The sequence below is a fragment of the Cinclus cinclus genome, chromosome 3 (genome assembly GCF_963662255.1).
Source record: "Cinclus cinclus chromosome 3, bCinCin1.1, whole genome shotgun sequence".
Taxonomy (NCBI): Eukaryota; Metazoa; Chordata; class Aves; order Passeriformes; family Cinclidae; genus Cinclus; species Cinclus cinclus.
The window spans coordinates 97,431,149-97,454,928 of NC_085048.1; the positions used below are offsets into that span (position 1 = coordinate 97,431,149).

Here is a 23,780-nt window from a genome sequence, read left to right on the forward strand (position 1 = left end):
GTTAGGTGCCCAAACCTGGCAAGTTCTAATAGTTTTTCAAGGGACTATGAAAAACTGATCTCAAGCTTCCTATGTCCTCTTGGCTCATGTTCTCATGCACAGGGGTGATGGGTACCCAGGCAGGACTGGCAGGCTGAAAAGTAGAGATTTGGTTTCCATGCATCCTTGAAAAACACTTCTGCTACTGAGTATGAGGGAACTGTAAGGCCACCCTTCAGCAGACACTTCCCAGTGAGACCCAGGTCAGTAACTGTGCTCTGACCCACTTATAAACTGAGCTTTGTTGAGCCAGATGGGTTTGGGGATTTTTACAGGTGGGGATTTTTTTATTAGATACGACCGGGTGGTCCCTGTGGTTGGGTAATGGGACATGTGAGCTGCAAGCAACAGGACCACTGGTAAACAACTGGGCATGCACTTTCTCTGCCTCTGAGGCTAAAGAGAAGCAGCATGGAGATTATCAAGCACCCTGGGTGTAAGTAAACACTACATCTAAGTGAACAGAGCAGCAATCTGATGCCCAAGTCCCTTGAGATGCCCAGCTCTAGGAGCTGGTCCAACTTCCTCTGGAGTTAACAGGAACTGCAAAGGGTCCTGCAAAGGCACCCCTGTGACTGATGGTACCAGAAAGACTTGGAAACATTTCAATCATGTTACAGCAGACTGTGTGTCTGCCTTTGCCTGGACTCAGAAAAAGTACAGAGGAGGTACATACAATTTCATATTATTTGCCAGGCTGAAATAAGTAGTTTGAAGACAATTCACAAATTTACAGTTTAAACAGGATCCTAATCATAGTTATAATATTTATCCTTTAAAACAAATATTTGAAAAAAAACCCAAACTTAGTTTGCAAATTTTTTACCATAAAAATAAGAATCCTTGAGCTCACAGAATGTTGATACATTTGTGCGAAATGATAAACAGGTAATTCTGGTTTTATGAGCGAAATAATTAAAAGGTAATTCTGCTGTGGCTTGGGGCCCCATCTGTTCAAACTCCTAAGTCATTTGGGACAGAGCCTGTCTGCCCTGATTTATGTAATAATTGCAATGAGTAATTGTCCCCATGATGACAAATGCACCAAGATCGAATACTGAGAGGTCAGGCTGCAAAAAAAGAGCAGGGTCCTACTCACACTTTTGATAAACACATAAATCATCACAGGAAGAGATTTACCAGTGGGAGTAATCCCAAGTGGAAATAACAAATTTTCATTCTTTTGGTTCCCTGCCTGTGCTGTTTCCCTTGCATGCCTGAACTGGGTCTTCCAGCAGTCAGTCTTTTCCAAACCATGACCTGTCCCTATACATCCTGCCTAAATTTATCCTTCAGTGGGCTTCAAAAGGAGCACCAAACACCTCTTCCTGCCTCCTTTAAGAGGATGAGTGTATAGACAGGTAGAAACACTGACAGATGGACCTTGAGGAGTCTCTCTACCACCAAGAAAGCTCCAGCCTCTTGAATGCAGCCCCTGCCATACAACAGAATCTTAAGCCTGAGTCTGTGCCAGCTAGAAACACATTGCAATCATCATCACTGCTTGTTTCTGGCCAAACACATCTTGATAAAAGCTGTGACATTTACAGTGTGATACAGACCCATGTGTGATGGTTTATGTCAGATCTGATTCCTTTTCCTTAGGAAAAAGATACATTTACCACCATAATTCAGCTGGCAGGCTTAGGTGTGCAAAATCTCAAATTTAAAGTTGGTTGTCCAAAGGTAAATTCCAAAACATTTTGCACTGCTACAAATTTAAAAGAAAGCAAAAATGATGGCTACTTCAACCCCATGCAAAACAAAGTAAATAAGAAAAAAAATCTATATAAAACTTCATGGAAATATTTTCAATCATTTCTAATATTCCTAGTTATTTTTTTCATCAGCTTGTTCAATTTATTGAGTGACCAATCCACTACTCATGGTGGTGTCTACAATTTTTTCCTGTAAGTTTCCAATAGAAGTCTTCTCAGCTTATAAACTCAAATTTTGTTTCTTGCTTGGAATCAGCAGAAATAGTTTTATTATCTTTGTAGTGTAGTAGAGAGAATTTAGAGAAATGATCCAGAGCTGTGCATGTATTTTGAAAGAGGTTTGCAGCAAATCCTCTGCATCCACTTGTCATGCTAAACTACACACTCTAGACCAGGTTTGCTTTTGGCTCTTCAGTGGTTTGGGCTAGCACAGGTTAAACATGGCTTAAGATGGTAGCAGCAACAGCCAAAGGCCAATTTATAACTTGGTATCAACATTTTGGGGGAAGTCAGCTTCTGGGGGAACTCCAAAGCAATGCTCTTCTGTACAACCTGCACAGTCAGATTTGTGGGAAACGTACAGGGTTGGGGCCCTCCAAGAACTGCAAGGAAATGATTGGCATTAATCTCTGCAACAATACTGCAGAAGTAAAAGATGCAAATTTAGGACAACAGAGAGCCTACATTCATTTTAGTGACTTATTTCAATGAGAAAGTAACGAAGTAAGCATTTTTGCAGTGACACAAACATTGGACACCAGAGGTGCATACCAGCTTCTCTTGCATTAAACAAAGTCAGTTCTTGAGGATGACAATTGCCTGTTTTCTGTTATTCAGTAGGTAGGAACAGTTTTGCACGCTTGAACATGGTCCTTGATAATCCCCTGACTTTTATGAGTTAGATGGCAGGTGGTCTTCCAGACAAGCCTGGCTAAACCCCATCATTTGTAGGAGGGGAGTTCAGCCCATTCCATCCTCTGCCACAGAAGTCAGTGGGATTATTGAAGGGAAGCACTGTCACCCTAAAGCTGGTGCGACCACAGTCACCTACGTGTATGTCATATAGAGGCCTGCTATGAGGAATTGCTGAAGAGCATTGAGTACAAGGCTCAGGACCAGATCCAGACTTCAGCAAACTGTGAGATACCGGTTAGCCAAAACTTACCAACCCCATGTTTGAATCTGGAGCCCAAACTGCCCACTTTATGCCTTTTAACACAGAGTTTAGGTTCGGGCTCTATTCTGACGAAGAACATGCTGGTTTTGACACCATCCTAACTATTCACATCATCCTTCTATAATTGCACCAGATTCTGCATCAAAGACATCGAAGTCTCATTTAAAACTGCCTTAGGGGAAAATTGTAACATAATGGTAAAGATCTCACTGCATATTAGAGAAAACTTATAAAACCCCCAGAAAGCAGAACACTGAACACCCAACGAATACCAAAGCTGTCTCTGAAATGCAAAACTTTCCAGTAGCTTACAGCGGTAATTCCACCCTAACTTCCACTTTATTTCCATTTAAGAAACATAAGGAATTCCAAAAACTCTACCTAGAATCACTTGTTTCTGCCAAGCGGTTGTTCATGATGGCCAGAGCCCCAACCCCTGCAGAGAAACCATTCTGTCTCGTATTGATACAGACATTCCTCGGGTAGCCGTTGGCTGTCTCAGACAACTGCTTCTGCAAAATGGCCAGGGACACTTTATTGGAGGCTGTGAGCTCCCTCATGGAGATCATCTCTCCAGAGAGCCTCCTGCCCTCGGTGTCACTGTCGTACTGTCCGTCAGCGTCCATGGTGACGTTGTGGCGGCGCAGGCGGGCTCCTGGGGTGATGGCGTTGCGACGGCTGAGGCGGGTACTGGATTTATGGCACTTTGGGCAGCATCTGCATTCGAATTTTTTCAACACCCAGTTCAAAATTTGTTTGATTACGATTGAGATGACATTAAAAAGGGAGTATATGCAACATACCCCCAGTAATATAAACATGAAGTTCCCGAATCTGTATAATCCCTGATGTTGGTACGTAGCCTTTTGGTTGCTTACCAAATCTCCAAAGCCGATGGTGCTGAAGGTGACAAAGCAGTAATACAAGGAGTCAACGTAGTTCCATCCTTCCACTGCTGTGTACATGGCGGAGGCGCAGCAGGAAAGGGTAATAGCAAAAATTCCCAGGATCAGCAACACGTGGTAAACGGATGGCTTCCAGCCCACAAGGCTACCCACCCCAGACACAGCCGATCCCCTTCGGAAGTTGGGAGGTAGGAGACCACTTCTCTGCAGCTGTCTCTCATAGCATGCCCTCATGATAAATGCCAGGAGGGAGATGATGCGCTCCAAGAAGAGGTTGAAGAAGAGGATAGTCCCAGCACACCCAAAAAGGCCATAAACGATGAGGAATAATTTTCCAGCCACTGTTGCTGGTGTCGTCATTCCAAAACCTACGGTGTGGAGATAAATGGGCAACATTAATAACACAGGTTTTTGTGAGTAAGCTCAGGATATACGTACCTTTACATGGCTCCCATCTCACTGGACATAAGGAGTGCGATCTCTAAGTCATCTTAGGCCAACGCAAAACTGACTTTGGTAGATAACAAAGAAGGCACCAAAAATTCAAGGAGACAACTAAAACTCAAAAAAAGAAAAAATCCTTTCAAGGTGAAAGGATTATCATCTGTATTAACAGAGCAACCCCACTCAAAATGCAGGTGGAAGACTCACTGAGCTCAAACCTAACCAAAGTGGGATAAGGTGAAAAGAGGCCATTTTCCTGCTCCCACATGTGTCAGCCATCACATCCTGACGGAAAGTTTAAGTTGTCTGTTCACAAGCTGTAACCCCATGTAACATTTTTGTTATAGGGATCTGATTTATAGCATTTCCACTGAGAAGATGGAAGTTTTCAGGTTGTATAATAGGAAGAAAAACCCCAACATGTCCCAAATAATCAAATATTATTTTAAAAATAACATCACTTTAAAGTCTTTTCCAAATCCCAGCTGTGACCAGCCCACCTGGTATCATCACAGAGGGAAGGAAAAGTCATGATGCCGCAGAGCTGCCTGGCAGACTGAGGGCACTGGCAACTTGCAGATGGATAATTACAGCAGGGAAAAACACTGCTGCACAGTTGAATAGAAAAATCAGAGTATACAAACTCTGTGAAGATCCAGCAACAATATTAATTCAACTCGTCTTTACATGAATTACTTATTGTAATATTACATATTATTATAACATTACTCATACACAAAATTTTATAAGTAAGCAGTAAAGCCTTGTAGCTAACAGACAGTTAAATAACAGCAAAAGTGAATGTAAATTTGCATGCAAATGAATACAGTAAGCTTACTCCATGTTATTTGCTGATACCAGTTATCTTATGAAAAAGATTACATATATTTCACACCTTATCTCAAGAAGATTCTTCTGAAACTGTTCTGCAGGTATTGACTTTGTTCTGCTATTCTTCCCCGTAAAAACATTTGGTGGGTCAGGCAAAAAACATATTGACAGGACTGAGGTGACTGCTTATGTCCCATGAATAAATAACCACATCTAAGATAAAGTTTTGTGAAAAATCCACATTCTGAAGTTTCATTGCTGTATTGTTCCACCAAAATACCAAGCAAGTAATGTATACAAGGAGGTCAACATCAACACTAGCCTATATAAACAGAAGTTTGTAAAGAAAAGGCACAGAGCATAATGAAATCATTACAGAGCATAACAAAATAATTAAATCCAGTTTATTACCATGACACACCTTTATAAACAGCAACAGGATAATATTGCCTATATATAATGAGTTGAGATTGCTGCTTAAAATCTCTTTTTGCAATGGCTGAAATTTTCTGGATAGTTTATTTGTGATCCCTTCCTACTTCGTTGACAGAGAATTTCCCATTGGTTGATAAGAGGAATGTAAATGCCCATGACAAGTAAACTCAGACGTATCTTTTCAGTGACATGAAGATGCATGAGGGAAGAGGTGGTCCTATTTTCACAACAGATATGGCAGGCTCAGAAACAGCTGTGTGCCAGCAAGTCAGCCTATGCCTCATAATTTGAGTAACCTGAGCTAGTGAAAGGTGTCCCTGCCCATATGAATATATGACCTTGCAAGCCCCTTCCAACCCAAACCGTTCTATGATTTTATGATCAAAAGCATCATTGTAAAAAGAGTATTTTGTGCAAAAGTCAGTGAAAAACTTGCACAGTATTACCAGAAAATATTACCAAAAAGGTCATTACATTTTGCTTTTTGGACCCACCTTCTCCCTATTTTGCAGTATTAACAAGACCACCTTTGAGCAGACCTCACAAAGCCTGCCATGGGCCCTGTGAAATTCCATCTTCTCTGTGGGGTGGAGCTGCTCTCTGGATTGGGCTGGCTGCTAGCAGGAGTCTTCTCATTTAATGATGAATATCCAAAAGTGCCTGGTCCTCAGAAGGAGCCGGGGAGCCTGTTGTGGTTGCCAGCTAGGGATACACAGCCAAGTCATTATGGAGAAGGCATCTGTTCGCCTGTGCCTTGTCAGCAAAGCACTTGAGCATGTGCTTCACAGCAAGCATGTGAACACCACCATCAAAATAAATGGGTTTATTGTCACACATATGGCTAGACACGCTTATTAATTAGGAAAAAAAAAAAAGATAGCGACAGCTTGGATCAAGCTGTAAATGCGCCGAAGCCTTTTAGTATTTCCTGGTGTTCCTTCAAGAGAAGTGGTGAAGTTTTGTATTTTTGATGCTGTTTGTTTCATCAAAATTTTCTGAAGCAAAACGCTACCAAAATTCATTATGTAGCTAGGCAAGGTGAAAGGGCCCATCACAGCGATAAGAATGCTAAGAAGTACATAAAGCAGGCAAAAAATGAGGCCAGGCAAACACTGAATCATTTAGGTTGGAAAATACCTTTACAGCCATTGAGTCCAACTGTTACCCCAGCATTGCCAAGCCACCACTAAAACACATCCCTTAGGTCACCAGGTGGCTGAGGGATCAGTCACGGGCTCTCCGTGCAGGGTCTTCCTCTGCCAGCTATTTGTCCCTGGGTGTAACCCCAACCACGAGGAGTTAGTCTCGATATGTTCTGTACCTCATCTCTGAGCTCAGCCCTCGACCTAGGACAAGAAAACTGTGATGCCTGGATGAAGCAAACTCATCCAGAACTGCCTAAGCTTCCTACACAGTGCAAGGAAAAAGCACAACAGCGCTTTGTTTCTCATGGCCCTGAGACATATTTTACAGGTGCCTTGGGGTTGACTTTGTGTGGTTCAGATGCAATGTCTGAACCTCCCTCATGCCAATTCTGCCCCACCACTTCAGATACAAGCTCCATGACAGCATCAATTTCAGCTGGTTGATATTTCTCCTTCCCAAAGAGAATCAGTAGAGATGAGCTGATATAAACTCTCTTCAGCAGCCTCTCATGGTTAGGTTAAGTGCTGGCATTTAATGAGACCCTCATCCTGACTTGCAATAACAGGTTTCTGGTTACAATTCTGCTCATCTGGAGTTTTAAATTACTTAAGCTAGGGATGGATTCAAGAGGTAGAACAGATGGACAAACTTGTGACATATGCTTCCTGCTGCTCTTGCTTTCTTTTCTTTTACCCACTTTCTTATGAGTAAGAGATGGCTGATGCCAGAAGACAAAGGAATAGCAGCTTTAGTACTTCTGAGCTCTCCTCTCAGTCAAATTACTTCGACAATTACCTTGTCTTACTATATTTTGAGATTAAAGGGGGTGACATCTTTGCAGTAAAGATGTATTTACCCAGAGATGCAGTAAAGTTTTGGTCACTTCAAGAACTGAACACAAGAAAGCCACAAAAAACAACACAAGAAAGGGCATAATGTGTCCCTGCCTTTTTCAGCCACCCCAGTTCTTCCTATGCAGGTGTCCTGCCATAGACTTCACTCACACAGCAGGTCAGCACACTGGAGCAATCAATTGAAATCCCAGAGTGAAACAGCACTTAGATCATCAGAGTAGCATCAGCTCTATACCATCATGTATTTATATTTAAGGAAATCAAAAGAAACTAAAATGGTTGAAAGTAACTTTTAAAACAAATGGTTCTTCAGAGATAAACAACAACAGGAACAACTATAATCAGAATGTTGCTTCCAGAGGGAAAGAAGTTCTTGCAACATAAAAGCTATGGGGGTTACAGAACACAGACAGAGAAACAAAGCTACCGATTTTCATGTTTTCCTGCTTCCTGTCTTTTCCACACTTGCTTTACTTCATAGCTCTCCAATAATCCTGGTTGGTCTTCACTGACTAACACATAAACCATACTATACCCTATGCCCAAACATCCTATGTTTGAATCCCATGTTTGGGTTCTGGTGCTTCCTTCCAGGCTTTCCCATCTGTTAGCATTTCATCATTATTTCCCTTGAGAATCATACCTGTATATTTTACAACTGCCTCTCATTTATTCTCCAGCTCCTTACCACCTAACATCCAGAAACAGTTGCCTTGGATACAGGGTCACAGCTTGGAGCGGAGAAAACTGCTGCATCCAGAGCTTTTACCCAAGGAGTGGGAATACTACAAGTCAGTTCTTCCAACCAGCTCTGCATTTTCAGACTACAAATGAGACTTGCTTTCCCTTTAACATTTTTCTCAACCTGCTTTACTAAAATACCCCCCTTTGGGTTCAAACAGTAAATTTTTTTTAGAGCTTTTCTATTGCAAAGCCTTTAATATAAAAGTTGCTGTGAAATCTCATTTGATCTTATTTAGATTACTATCTGCAAACACCTCCTGAACAGCAGCGGTCTGTCCAGCACCGTGTGAATTAAGGCCCTTTAAGTTGGACCCTTGCTATTTCTGAATAAATGAGATACAACTGCAGTTTTTAGGGCTGACCTAACCTGTATCATACACAAGCTTGTAGTCCTTGGTGACTCATGTACTGGGGCAGATAGTCCATGGAGAAAATACTGGGCGACCATGCAAATAAGGACTGACTTCCATAGTCATTCCCTCTATCCATTCATTCAAGAAAGAGCACCATCATAAGTCTAATGAATGCAGTTAAAAACCATCCATGTCTCTGCTGGTGCTCCTTGTTTCATTTCCACCTGTGAAACATTAGTCAGGTGTTTGAGACAACTGCTACTCAAAAGGAGCCATACTGGCAGAACAGAGCCAAGAGAGAATTAATTGAACTTTAAGGAGTTTCAAAGACCTGCAGGCAATTATTAAAGGCTTTCTACAGTACCTGTTTTATTCTATTTATACACAATGGTGATCAGATTATTGGTTATCCAAAGTGCTGTGATGCCTTACATCAGCAAACACCAAAATCAATCACCCTTGGCATTTCTCTGCTGGCCATGCTTTAAACCACAGGCTAAAAGGTCATGGCCACATACTCATTCCTCTTTCATGTATGTTGGGTTTAAAAAGAATTTTAAGCCTAAAATAAGACAAGCTTCCCTTAAGGGAAAAAAAGATTAAGTCTGTAACAAGTACATTACACAAACAAAAGGTGAAATAATAAATAGTCTTTAAGTTACCAGATGCATGTGAAAGGTATAAAAAGAGGGAACAGTGTTTTTCTGTAGAATTGAATGACAAAGATGAAGCCAAAACTATTGCCAGCTGTGACTTGGGTGAGGAAAGGGAAGAGGGTTGGGCAGGAGCATCTTGTGTCAGAGCTGGAAAGCAGCAGGACAGCTCCATCAAGGCAGGGGTGCTGGGACTCTCCTGCTTCTCTGGCACCTGGTCCTTTCAGCACACAGGTAAGGGGACTGCAATTCCCACAGGCATCCCTGGAGACCAGTAGGATGTCCTGAGAGGCTGCCTCATGGGAATGATGGGTAAGAGGCTCCTTGGAGAGAGTGGTGGGATGGAAAGCACTGTGGTGGTAACCAGAGGTGCTGGTGGCTGTGATGCTGGGATTGAACGGAGTACTCACATGCTCTGCAGAGGAAATTTTCTAAGGGAGATGGTGATGAAGGACTTCTGCCATAAAGAGGACTAGGCAGCCAACTGAGGGATAAGAAGCTGCAAGAAAACCTGTCTCATGAAATCCCCTGAAAATGGGAATGTGAAGAGTGACCCCAAACAAAGAGTGCTTGCATGCAGAGCTGCTGCCACATGGGGCTGATACCTGGCAATGTCAAGAGGTTGAGGAGGGGACCTCACAACCTAAGGAGAGGTTGTCATGTGTGATACAGCCTGAGTAATGTATTTAGGGTGAAGGATGTGCTGGACTGAGAGGAATAAGGGCAAGGTTTCATCTCAGAAACCTCAACTGTTACCACCTTGATGAGGTACTGTGCCTTGATGAAGGCACTGGGGGCGACCCCAAAGAAACCTCGGGGAAGGAATAATCTTCTCAAAACCTGGCAGCTTGTGAATGTCTAACTTCTCCTCCTCACAGCAGGTTTCCCAAGTATGTTTTTCTAAGCTGACACCTATAAGTTGAGCTTTCCAAGAAAGATCTTCAGTCTCTAGTGGGTACTCAGCAAGCGCATTTATCAGCTCAAGTGGCCTAACTTTTGTATGTTTGAGTGATACGTGGCCCTTAAAAAGATAAACGCTGGGGCTTCAGCATCACCAGCAGCAGCAGTATTCTTGCTCTTTTCACTCAGCACAGATAGGCAAGCTTTGTTTTCCCAGCTTTGCTGCATGTTTCCCTTTCTGTGTACAGCCTGTGAAGAACTGCACACCAAAGACCAACTAAACAAGCCCACCCTTGCTCACCACTACACGCCATTATCCTAAAGACAAAACCCAATAAATACAGAAGGAGGTCTGCTGAAGTTGCTTTGGCACAGAACCACCCAGGAGAGAAGCAGAAGTGTCTCTAAATCAGTTTTATGGTTCCCTGGCTGGGGCCAGCTGCTCTTTATACACCTTGTACAGCAAATGGGGACTGACTTGTGCCAAGCCATCAGCGCTGCCAGCTGAGCAGCAGCTCTGGCCCCAGGTCTTGCTAAGCAGGCCCCCCTGAAGAGGGAATATATGGGGACAGTCACAGGCTTGAGGTTCAAAATCTTAGGCAAGCTTATGTTCAGTTTTCTGGCTAATCCCACTGCAACAGAACATGGGATGAATGAGGGAGAGGGACCCTCTCCTAAAAGGAGATGGTAGAGAATAAAGCTCAAAGAAGGATGAAAACCAGGAGTAGAAATTCAAACTACACAGAGAACAAGAAACTCAGGACCTACAAACTGGCAATATTCTTGCTGAATTGACTGTAAAGGGATGGATGTGTCCTCTGGCATGACAATCTCCCTTCTCTATTAACATATTGTTCATAAACTTTCTTTCAATACTTAACGTTTTATTGTTCTTATAAATAATATAATCTTCTTGCCTGCTAAACTCTTGGGGCTAGTCTATGGTTTACAGTCATAAAAATCAAGACAAATTATTTTCTTCATTTTATGCTGCCTTTCTTGGACAAATCTTCAGGAAAATGCTACTAAATGCCCTCCTGTCTTGTCAGTTATCCTGCCCCTTGGCAAAGCACTCCATGGCTTGTTAAAAGAGAAAGAATATTGGTTAGTGTTGCCTAAATTAGTCCTAAACCACCTCACAAATGAGGACTTCCAGGAAAAGGAGATGAGAGCAGAATGTTCTTTCTTTTGGTGGCAGTCTCTCTCCTTGTATATTGATCTAAACTAGCCAAGGGCTGCTTCCTGTGGCTGTCTCCACACCTTATGATTGCAGGGTCCTGCTTCTTTTCTTTTCTTTTCTTCTTTTCTTTTCTTTTCTTTTCTTTTCTTTTCTTTTCTTTTCTTTTCTTTTCTTTTCTTTTCTTTTTCTTCCTCTCCTCTCCTCTCCTCTCCTCTCCTCTCCTCTCCTCTCCTCTCCTCTCCTCTCCTCTCCTCTCCTCTCCTCTCCTCTCCTCTCCTCTCCTCTCCTCTCCTCTCCTCTCCTCTCCTCTCCTCTCCTCTCCTCTCCTCTCCTCTCCTCTCCTCTCCTCTCCTCTCCTCTCCTCTCCTCTCCTCTCCTCTCCTCTCCTCTCCTCTCCTCTCCTCTCCTCTCCCCTCCCCCTCCCCCTTCCCCTCCCCCTCCCCAAAACTATTCTGCTACAATCTGCTCTGAAATGGTGGTGGTGTTAATAATGGAAATATTGGAATAATGGAAATATCCCAAACGCTCCACAGTTGTTTAACGAGGTTGTATTACCATGCAAAAACCTCCCCTTTGCACTACAGGCTTAGGGTCTTCACACTCCAGCACTAACAGCTGTCAGGGGGGTATCAAAGCCCTGCTCAAAATCCAGGCTGTGTGAAGAAGCATCCGCCTTGGCTTACTGCACTGCCCAATATCACCTAAAACACAGGGGTTCCTGAAAAACCACCACACAGACCAAACACCCCTCCATTTAGAGTAGCTGTTTTTACAGCTACACAGAAAACAAAAGCATGATAACCAAGAAATATATGAAGTGTGTCTGAGTAACCACGGATATAGATGACAGTAGAGTTCATGGACCCCAAGAATCACCAATTCCTTCTCGCTCTTAAGATGTGTCCAATATCTGAACCTGTACACTGCCACCTCCTCTGGCCTTCCTACAGTCCTCACACAGCTGATGATTCTAGGTGAACGCTGTTTCAAAAGTAGATTTCTGTTGCAAACATAATTTTTCATCCTTTAAAGCTGCTTCCATTTTTATTTCCCTATATTTCTTGGAAAATGTTTTTTTTTTTGTGTGTGTGAATAATCATGTATCTAAGCAACACCCTAAAAGAAAAAAGCTTATGCCCAGTCATTGCAAACCATCCACACATGGTTTTGCTGTTTACTGAAACTTGCAGCTGCATTTCAGATGTCTATGTACACCCAAGGTTGAGCCATTTTTTTTTCTGAACTCCACGTGAAAAAGAATAATGGCATCCAAATTCTGTTACATTCTTGAGATATTACTGGCTTCCAAAGAACACTTGCACATGCACAGTCACTTCAGTGCCAGTACATCCCACAATACTTCTCCTTTCAGGCTAAGAAACAGCATTATCTAAATTTCATAGGTGATCTTGGGTCTATGTCATATTTCCCCACACAGGAAGTCTGATAAAAGAAGATGTCACTCATGGGCTTTCTGAGCCTTAGAGATGGGAAAGGCTGTTCAATGGCTATACTTTTGGCTTCTCTTTTGACTGGATTAAATAACAGACTTGTGGCATATTTTTCTTCTGCCACTGGTGTTTGTGTAGGTAGATGTTCAGAGAACATCTGTTTCTTGATAGTTGTCTCAGCTATTCTGCTTTACAAAGAGTTTGCCTATAAAGATGTACCCAAGGGATAAAAAGGCCCTAAATATGAAAACATCCTTTCCACTGTTAAGCCTTTTTTTTTTTTTCCAAATCTCTGTACAAACTTCTACAGTTACAATTTAATGAGAAAAACTCTGATAAACCTACTGGGGCTTCTTAATGGTTTAAATACACCTTCATGGGTCCCTTATTTTAAGAAGTTTCAGCTAATAGCAAAGAAGCAAATTCTCAAGTATCTTTTTGCTCAGGCAGCTCTTCCAATTCATTCATGAAAGCACAAAGACCTGATTTTAAGTTACTGTAACAGAAACAGAGGGTTACAGGACTGCTGACTAACCAGTTATTTCCCATTTTCTATTTCTTCATTTAACTTCCTTCCTTAGTATGCATTTCCCCCGACTATTTTTAAATTTAATGATACTGAACAACTCTGCCACATTACCAAGACAATTTTGAGCTTTTGCATTTATCTGAGATTTCCCTGGTCTTGCAGCTCTGCCAGTACTACTTTTTGTGAACGAACAAATCATCATATCAAGCAGCTTGCTTCTGCCTCTCTCATGAAACCCACAACTTGGATTCAAGAGCCGTCACTCCCTCCTATTTCCATCAGGCATAAAGCAGACCTGACTGCATGCACATTGAGCATGAGTGGCACCGTGTTTTTTGTTTGACCTCAGGAGAGAAATATATTGATTGCACAGAGCTCAGGCTGAGCAACAAGATGACAGAACATACAGTGATGAATAACCAAAGGCATTTTAGCTGCCTTTAACTGAAATTTACTGAATTAGTACTTCACTCAACTCTCACATGGGCAAAGTTCTTCTAGCTGCAGTTTCTGCCATGATTAAATGTGCCTGTGTAAGACTTGAGAACGACTGGGAAACATTTGGCCAATCATTTCTGAAGGGAAGAAGCTGCAGTGGAACAAGCTCGGAAAGGTTAAAATCCAGTGAGGACTTGTTGCGGGGCTACAACTGTTTTCAAGGCATTACTGCTTCTCTCATGCACCTACTATGGATTTTTAAACACAAGCAATAGCACTGTCTCACCCACAGTAAGTAATCCCATATGTTAACACCAAACCATTCAATTTCTTACCTTATTCCACTCCAAAGCTTTAATTACTTGTAAAGGCTGCTAATGCTTTGCCTTGTTTAATGCAGTAAGATTTAATTTTCATTCTACTTCTCATTTGATTCAAGAAAGATTGCACTGAAACCTTCTCATGTCTAGGTGTACCAGCCAGTGCTATCAGCAGACCCACTGAGCTCAGGAGGATGTATTTTACATGGCAATAATAACTGCATTTGTTTTACAAACCTGGTGTGCCAATAAAGTACCTATGGCAGGATTTCCTAAGGCTCTGCAGACTGGTCTGCTATTGCCTTCAGCAGAAGCAGGCTACTGAGGAGGTATTTTATTTGTCTGGATTGCTATGAAATTGCCCCTTGGATTATAATAGAGTGTTTCTATTTGTAAAAGGTTTTTATTATCACTTCAAACATTTATTGTGCTCTGGAGGACTTTAACAATTCAAATGTTCACCAGCACGAACCCTAATTTTTGTCCTTAAACATCTTTTCCCAAAATGTCTTCAGATATGCACTTGGTGCTGACACACTACAAAAACTGTCTCTTTTGATATAGGTAAGCAAGGCTTATTCAGATCATGGCCAAAGGCTATGTTTTCAATAATATCAAGCTGTTTCAGTCTAAAAATTGCATATTAAATGCTCCAAGCAGTTTTTCTGTTGCTCTCACCCTGATGCTACAATGGCAAGAGGCAAAATTCTCTTTGTCTTAAGAGCTTCAAAGATAAGGTAATCTTACATTCATTAAAATAAAGAAATTACATTGTATTTTCCAGCACACCGCCAGCAGTAGGTAATGTTACATGAAGTCAATTGTCAACAGAACTACCCTGTAATTGTTCTCTTCTTCTCTCCACAATGAAGAGCAATTAAAGCTTGCATAAAAAACAAGACAGTATGCTGGAAAAGATGACCCTGTGGTACAAGTGAGAAAAAACGATGACGTGCATATGATCCGTGTCAAACTGAAGACAATCAGAAAAGGAAGAAACAAACTGGAAAAGAAATGAAGGTCAATAGCAGGATTAACACTAGGGAAAGGGGATGAGCGTGATGAGGAACAGAGAGAAACCGTAAAGCTTTACTTCTGACTTCTTTGGTAGTTCTTAACAAGAAAGACTGTAAAGATATCAAACAAATATTTGAGAGTTACTCAAGCAAACAAGTCACTAGTAGAGAAGGGCATAGTAATTGGGAAGGCAGAAGAAGCTGGAGAAGTTCAGGTTGGGAAAGGCAGGTGAGCAGGCAGCAGTAGATAAGCCTTATGAGAAGGAAAGGGGAATATCCCCAGGAGAACAAAGTGGAGGGAAGATTCCAGGGACTGGCAGGGATTCACGGGAACACAGGCCATAGAGTTTCAAGCAGGATTTGGCTTTATGAGCTCGCAGCAAACAGGGCAGCTGATAAACCCAGTAATTATGATCCTGGGCAGCCACCACAGGCATGATAGCTGGTTTACAGGGAGGTTGCTTGGCAATAGGGATGGACTGGCTGGAGCCACACGTCGATGGAGAGCTGTCAAAGGGGTGCTTTGGCACACCAGTGTCTAGTTTGCAATCACATCTACAAGCTCTTTAAATGCTCAGAGAACTAAAAATAGAGGTATTTGCAGGACTGTCACTGAAGACCAAATGGAATGTTCTGCTAAGCAGGAGGTACATGCTCACTAAGAAGACATTGCTCCTTCAATGACCTGAGCTAGAGGCACCCTGAAAGCCGCAAAAATGGAGAATCCATGATTACAAACTCCAGCTAGTCTTTGGTTCGAACCCGAACCAGCACCTCGTAAGTCAGTATAAAATCTCCACTAACTTCTGAGATGCTGGACTATCTCATGTAATGCTGGGCAAAATTTGGTTTTTGGATGACTGCTCTATAAAGCTGTGGTGCTTGACATTTAATTTGGAGACGTCACATTTCAGTGCTCCAGCTGAGCACCTCAAACTCCACACCCGCAGCAAAAAGAAGTGAAATGTCTTTGTCCTTGAATTCTCCATCAGTTACTGATAATGTTTTGACATGTTTAGCTAGGGTTTAATGTTAAAGAAACACCTGAAATGCTTAGATTAACTAGTCTGAACTGAAATGCTCTGTAGAAATCATTCAGTTTAGATGACCAAAGCACAGTGAAAGTTTAATTTTCTGTGGCTGGCATAAACCTACAGGGGCAGGCAAACCCTAAGAAGCACTGAAATTAAAATAATATTTTTTACAATTTCTTTTTTAATTAAGAAAGAGTTTTATTTCAAGTATTTGGGTTCCTCCATCTTGCCTGCTAGAATAAAATCCCAACAAATTTAGCATCAAAATGTTTTAATAGTGACCCTTCAGTGGGGACTCATCAAGTCACCTGCGTGGATGTATTCCAAGTAAAGGTTTGTATTGTTGCTCTCAACTACAAGAAAGCAAGCTGTGATTTAGATTACTTTTCTGCTCAGAGCACCCAACCTATGCCCACACACACTTAGGAAATTCCTATCAGTGGTACCCAAAGAAGTTAATACTCCCATGCAGCTATGGCAAGCAGAAAACATTGCTATGGTGACAGTTCTACATTTGAGGAAAATCAGTGTAGGATCAGAATTCTCCACAGAAATATGCTGACCATTGACCTGCTGCTCTCTGAGCCTCTTGCTCTCTGTTCTTTATAGAGATTACCCAAGTGAGAAAATAACTCTCAGAAATTCACCAGCAAATTGATCAAAATATGACATGCACCAAAGGAATCAGATCTGCTTGAAACACACTCTCATTCTGCCTGTAGACTGTGTATAGGATGGCAAAGACAAATAACCTGACACTGCAGCTTAATAACACTGCTGGCTCTTCCAGCTGCTTTCTCATTTGCTTTTGTTTGATTATTCCTTAACTTTAAGAAGATCAGCTCTGGAGGCAACTCCCCCTAACCTGAAACCTCTGCAAAAGCTGCTTGTACAAGCCCCAGAGAACTGCAGAGCCCTGGGGAGGTAACACTGCTGCTTATCAGGTGCACACCCTGGCTTGGCTGTTGTGTTTTGGGTGGGTTGGCCCTATAGACAGCAAGGCTGCATTTGGGGAGAGCAGAGAGCCAGAACCTCCTGTGGCTGCAGCCCTGATTCACATCCTGGAATACAACCATGAAGAAGATGGGACAAATATATGTACCCCTTAAACCTTCAGACCATCTTGGTTATTTGTGGGATTTCTTCCCAAGTTATCCTCTGTAGTGCCTGCTCTCACAGGCTCACCCCCTGGCTCCTGGCAGCACAGTCCAACCTCTGCTTACTGAGCTGTCCAAATGTGCTTTGCACATCACTTCCATTTAATTATCACCCCCAGAACATCTGGACTGACAGATATTCTCACAAGACTATGATACAGAGCCAGAGGATATTTTAGAAGTGAGTGGTTATGGTGCTTAGGTTGTGGAACACAAACAGAAATGCTGCTGCATATGCTAGGTCCCTACAGAGGACCCAGAGAGAAGGTCTAACCTAGCTGACATCCTAAGGAAGGAGAGAACAGCTGCCAAAGCCAGTGAGATAGCAGAAAACACAGAATGCTGTGTCTCTTACTTAAGAGCAGAGCATGCCTCATCCCTTTGGGTGGAGTTGTCAGTCCACAGGAATATTGAGTCATTTAACAGGATACTTCAGGGATAAGGCAAGTACGAACAGTCCTGCTCACTCCTACACACTGTGTCCTCAACACCTGTAACCTCTGCACAGCTATACAGAGAGAAGATTCCTGCATCTCTTCTTCCCAGGGGCACTTCTCAAGCGCACATAACCCAGACACGTTCCATCCCAAAATCATCTGCCCACAGTGAAGGTGCTATAAAAGAAAGACCATTTTGTCGAAAAATCACTTTTATATGTCAGAGTACTTCACTTGACCTCATTTTTAATGCCTGGTATAGATTTCCAGTGTCTTCTATCACCTGATTTTTGAAACATGTACTTACAAATAAGAAGCTTAGAAACCAATTTTAATGGGTCTATGTTTAAAAATGTTCTACTATACAGGCACCTGTTTAGTAAAGGTTTATTCTAACACATAAGATAGAAAAAAAATCTGGGTTCAAAGTCTAGACTCATAGACTGAGTCAGAAATCCAGATCTTCAGGCATTCCAGAGTTGCCTGGTGTGCTAGGCAGAATAAGTCACTGCTACCAGAATACGGGGAAAACTAGGACTTGCATCTGTAACATCTTCCTTTTACCAGGAAGAAATCTGGTCTGAGTTATACCTTTGCTTTCAGCCTTTAACAAAGTGCTGAGTACTACAGGTGGTTTGCATCTGGGGAGGGAAGGTAAAAACTCAACTGAAAACCACAGTCTACAGTTACACCAAAGAACCAAGAATAAATTTCAGCTAGCTGCTCCTTAAAGAAATAATAATAATAATAATAATAATAATAGTAGCCTTGAAACCCAGTACCTTTTGGAGTGCAAAATGATGACTGAATAGATGGTGTAGTCTGACAGCAAGCAATTAGAAATTAGACCAAATGATTTTCTTACATAGCTCTGAAAATCCAGATGTGTCTCATGAAAACAGACTCAACATTTCATTATTCAAGCACAAACAATACAGTAATAAAAACTGAAGGCCCAGAGTGCTATCAAGAGGGTGTTTTATGGACTGTAAGACACACACTTTGTTGGCTATTCAGGAAAATGCTTTAAAATTGGAATTTCAACTCTCACTTCCTAAAGACTCCATTAAATATGTTTCTCACCCAGACTGTTTGATTAAGTCCCTGAAGAATCAGGGAAGCGCAGAGCTGCAGCCAAGGAGGCACCTAAGAGATGGAAGCTGCTTGGCTCTGCAAAGGTCCTGCTCAAGGAGCACGGATAGAACAGTTCTCTCCCAGCCTGGCTATTCCTAACCCTTGTGTTCACAGAAGGAAGAAGAACTGGAGTCTTTCTCAGCTCCTCTTACACAAACTCCAGGAGAACTTGCAGCCCTGTCCCTGGATGACTGTATTTCAATGCCTAGATGTGAAAGATTTAGTAGTTTTATTAAAACCGTTGAGAACAGAGCGAGGGCTTGAAAAGACATAGAGAGATTCCTGCAAGTTGGAATCATCTACAGATGAGAAGCTGAATAACCTGTGGGTGATTTACCCTTGAGAGACACTGAGGACAGTTGCTGTTCGTTAGGCAGTGAATAAGGGAGCTTTCCACCACCTCAGTAGGATACTGGTGTGTTGAGCTGGAGTAATAAAGTTGCTTTGACACATGTAGCTGATGAATCCGTTGAGGAAGGCAAGCTGTTTTGACTCTGCACGTCTGGTAGTTCTTGGCAAGGGTGGGTAAAAACAGCATTCTTGTCAATTAAGCATGACACAAAAGCAAATCAAATTGCTCAGAGCCAGGATAATGTGGTGTGTGAGCTGATAGAGGAATCAAAGGTAACCCAGGTGGGTAGGTACATAAATGAACTGGCTGGGAGAGAAAAACACGGACCTCGAAAGAATGGCTTTGGAGCTGCTCACCCAGGTGACATCTCGCTGCCCTGCCATTTGGTTTCTCCCATGCTGGGACCACAAGCCAGACAGATTTGTTCAGGTTTGACTAAGAGCACAGCGTCGTGTTTTAGTGGAACAACCAGTTAATTCATTGGGGTTTTTTGCTTTTGCTGGGCGGAACTGCCAAAAATAACCCAATACAACTGTGTGGTGGAAGAAACCCTGCTGCAGCTGAGTGCACTGTGGGCTTTGCCTCTACAAGATGCAGCAGCTTGAGAGGCACATGAAGAGAAGCACTGAGGTGGGGGCAGCAAGCTCCTCTTCATCTGCAGGAGCTGGACACGTGGCTGGTAAAAGCCATGCTAGGATGGAGCGCAGCAGCCTCGGGATGCTGGTGCTCCAGCAGACACTGCTCCTGTGCAGTCTGGTACCCCCAGCATGGCAGATCTGCCACAGCCTTCACTGTGCCCACAGGCACAACCTGGCCTCACTTCCAGCCACCTTCTGCTGCATCTCCTCACTCAGAGCAAAGCCCTGCTCTACGGCTCTCTGAACCCACCCCAAGTACCGTAAGTAACCCAGGAGTATGCACTGGCAGGTGGCATTCCAAGAGAAGGTACGACTTGGGGAACATTTGTCAGAATCCAGCCTTTGTTGCACATCAAAAAAACCCAGTTGTCAGCCTCCACCTCGCATGTGAGATGTGACATTACTGACTCTAAGGAGAGAGCACTGCCCTCAGTTGGTGCTACAGGAATATGAGATGCACAACTCTTGGTTCTGCCATTTACACCTGTCAAGATGGGGAAAAACCCCTGCTGAGTTCCTCAGCTCCTCTGCCCGGGTACAAATGACTGCAGATGGGGCAATGAAGAGGAGGTGGAAATGCAAAGTAAGAGGAAACATTTCACATTTCAATAACCACAGAGAGGAGAAGCCAGAGTTGGCAGGGAAGCAGTGTGTTCACACATCACCTGAAGATTTCTGTTTCCCACAGCAGGTGTAATGAAAAAATGGGTTTGTTAAAACATTGGCTTTTTTGTTCCTTCATTCTGGTCAGTCAAATGATCTCTTTTAAATACACATTCCTATGATGAAGAAAGCTTAATTAAAACTGTTTTAATGACTGGGCTACCAAATGCAATTGCAAAGCAAGTTAACTGGATTTTTTTCAATGCAAAAAGTAACAATACCTAATAACACCGCTATACTCACCATCACGACACCATTATATGGATTAGTCACTATCGATAAAACGTTTTCCATACCTAATGAATGTAAACGCAATTATGACCTGTAAGTTTCTTCCTCTACAACAGAGGGAAAACACGACATTTATGCTCAGAAGACATCTGGCTTCTAACAAAACTTAAAAACTGGCAGAGCTAAGACCGCTAAGATTTTGTGCTCAGGGACAGAGTTTCTCAAGCAACAGCCCAAAACTAGTAGATGGCCACAGAGTTTAAAAAAAAAAAAATCCTCCCACGAAAACTCATAATTGGCTTTACAAAGTGCTGCTCTTTCCTGAACACCGATGGGATGTGAAAAACTGCGGCCGGCTGCAGCGATACACTGAGAACACTGCATCGTGCTACAGCTGGAAGACACACGGCTTGGTGTGCCCCGAGTCTTTAAACACATACACACCCGAAGTTTGCCAGCAGTTAAAGCCGGTACCAAGCTGAGCGGCCAGGCACGGCGAAAGCCTGGCTCTCGCTCAGCATCTCCATCTGCCCGCTACTGCCGGCCCCCGCGCCGCCTCTCCCAGCACCGAGCCATTCGCCCGGCGGGCGCATCCCGGCGCAGGCAGCGCTACACGGGCGGCCGCCGGTCCCGTTCGCTCCTTCGGGCCGGCAGAACGAAGCAGCCCAGCCGCCGGCAGCAGAAGTTTGCCGGGGAGGGACGGGGCTGCCGCAGCCGCGACGGCCGGCGCTCCCGTCAACCCGCCGGAGCGCTGCGGGCCGGGAGCAGCGCCGGTCCCCGGCTCCGTGCGCGGAGCGACGGGGGGGGGGGGGCAGGGGGGGGGCGGCGGGACCGCGACGCCCGGACGGGAGGTCAGCGGGGACAGAGGGACCCGGAGTCGCTGCGAAGCCCCGGTTGCCACAGCAACGCGGCGGCGCCTCTCCCCAAACTTTGGTCGCTATAACGACGGGGCCGGGGCCGCGGCATCCCCCGGACGGGCGGGTCTGCGCCGCGGGGCCGTCGGGGCGGCGCTCACCTATGGTGGAGACGACGGTGCCCACGAAGTAGAAGGCGCCGGGGAAGTCCCAGCGGGGCCGCAGGGCATCGACGCGGATGCCCGCGGCCATGGCCGCCTCGTAGCTCCGCAGGAAGGCGCGCAGCTCCGGCAGGCTGATGTTGAAGATGCGGCTGAAGTTGTGGAGGGTCCGGTTCCAGCGGAGCTGCGCCGCCGCCTCCGACGGGCTCTCGAGGGCCGAGAAGACGGTGGCGCCGGCGCTCAGGTACGCCGCGATGAGGGCGGCCAGCAGCAGGAACCGCCCGTTGTCCTCGTTGAGGGGCGCCAGGCGCCGCCGGCGGCAGGAGCCCACCGCCCCCCGCGGGGGCATCATCCGGTGCGGGGCGCGGCGGGCGCGGCGGGCGGCGGGCGGCCCCCGGCGGGGCGCGCGGGCATGGGGCGGCGCCGCGCGGAGCCCGGTGCGGCGGCGGCGGCGGCTTCGCTGCAGGGGCCGCGGCTCTGAGTCATCCCCCGGCGGGGCTGCCCGCCCGGCTGGCGACGGCGGCGCCCCGGGGCCGTTGGCCTCGCCCGCCCGCCCTCGGCCCCGGGGCCTCGGGCTGCTGCGGCGCGGGCTCGGCGGCGCGCACCGGCCGGCTCGCTCTGGCCATGCGGGGCGGCGGCGGCGGCGGCGGCCCCGCCGCGGGGGAGACGCCGCGGGGAGGCGGAGGCGGAGGCTCCGCGCGGCGCCCGGTCGACGGCGGGCGGAGGGCGGGAGCGTGCGGCGCGTCCCCCGGGGAGCCGCATCCCCGGCGGGGACGCTCCCGCAGCCCCGCTGCCGCCGCCCGCCCGGGCCGGGCCGCTGAAGCAGCCGCTGCCGCGCCCCCGGGAGCCGGCCCGGGGGAGGGATGGGGCGGGACGGGGCCGCCCTGCCCTGCCCTGCCCTGCCCGCCGCTCCCCGCTTCTCCGCTCCCGTGGCGGTACCGGCCGGACAGGGGGGATGCGGCGGGCGCGCTGGTCCCTCGCCATGTGTGGGATGCGCCGGGGCTGGTTTGGCTTCAAAAGCTTTCCTCTACGCCCCGTGCTACCAGGGTGTTTTTGAGGGACTCGGCGGTGGTCGGTGGAGCGCTAATTACTTAATTTCAGACATTTCTCGATGCGCGAATCGTTGTTTCTGATCTGACTCCACAGAGTTGGACCCAAGAAAATGACACATTTTGGATTCGGTGCCAAATGCCCATTTAATCTTAGCTAGTGTCTGAAAGGTGATTTCCCCCCCCCTTCCCCCCCCCCCCCCCCGCCTAAGATGTTGGATTCTCTCTTTACTGTTTGCCTTGGAACAAACATTGTAGCTAGCTTCTCTTATCTGTTATGTTGCAGTAAGAACTGCAGTCCTTTCCTAGGAGACCTGAAGTAAATAAGTACATTCGTATTTTTAAAATAAAATGAGAATTCTCACTGATAAAGTATTGCAAAGAGGATGGGAGTGATGTCAGTCCTGCAAACATGTGTAGGGGTTGATAACGCATGTAGGAAAGATCTGGGCTTGGAGGAGGAAATGCTCTCCACAATTTACAGTTGCCAGTGTCAGTCTCACTGGGATGGGAGCTTGTGCCCTGGTTTATGTTTTTTTTTTTTAGCCTAGGTTCTACCTTTCTTTTTTTTTTTGTCTACAGGAAAATAATTGCTGCCTCTTGGTAGCTACATGATGCCTTTTAGCAAAGGGCTATTTCCCATCACTAGAAGCTCTCCATAGCTTCACATATCTATTTCTTATTTTGGATCTGAGAGATTTTGCTTTGCCATGAGATTTCACATTATTGGCAGTTCTCTCTTGGCCACATCATAGCAGGAGAACTTCTTCCCTTTCTAACAGACCATTCATACTTGTCAGGGGAAGAAAATGGCTTGGGTTTATGCCTATGCTTCCTAGGAACAGGCCACACATAAAATGTAATTAATTAGTTTACAAAGTATTCTGATCAAAGTACCATGTCTGATAGCCACTAACATGTCTGAACTTAGGGGTTT

At 45.0% G+C, this 23,780-nt stretch overlaps 1 protein-coding gene across 1 annotated transcript; it reads right to left on the minus strand.

The window, feature by feature from the left end:
* Nucleotides 1–3,311: 3,311 nt before the first annotated feature.
* On the minus strand, nucleotides 3,312–22,146 carry KCNK12 (potassium two pore domain channel subfamily K member 12). The gene is made up of 2 exons (XM_062489365.1): nucleotides 21,795–22,146; nucleotides 3,312–4,207 (listed from the first exon to the last, which is right to left on the minus strand). The coding sequence occupies exons 1-2, from the start codon at nucleotides 22,144–22,146 to the stop codon at nucleotides 3,312–3,314; spliced, it is 1,248 nt and encodes a 415-aa protein (XP_062345349.1).
* Between the last annotated feature and the right edge of the window lie 1,634 nt (nucleotides 22,147–23,780).

What these genes read in the sequence shown, in the direction of transcription:
- KCNK12 (XM_062489365.1), bottom strand. Translation starts at nt 22,146, where the DNA reads ATGATGCCCCCGCGGGGGGCGGTGGGCTCCTGCCGCCGGCGGCGCCTG. An exon ending in CACCGTCGTCTCCACCATAG is followed by an intron (nt 4,208 to 21,794) that starts GTGAGCGCCGCC and finishes TCCACACCGTAG; the next exon opens with GTTTTGGAATGACGACACCA.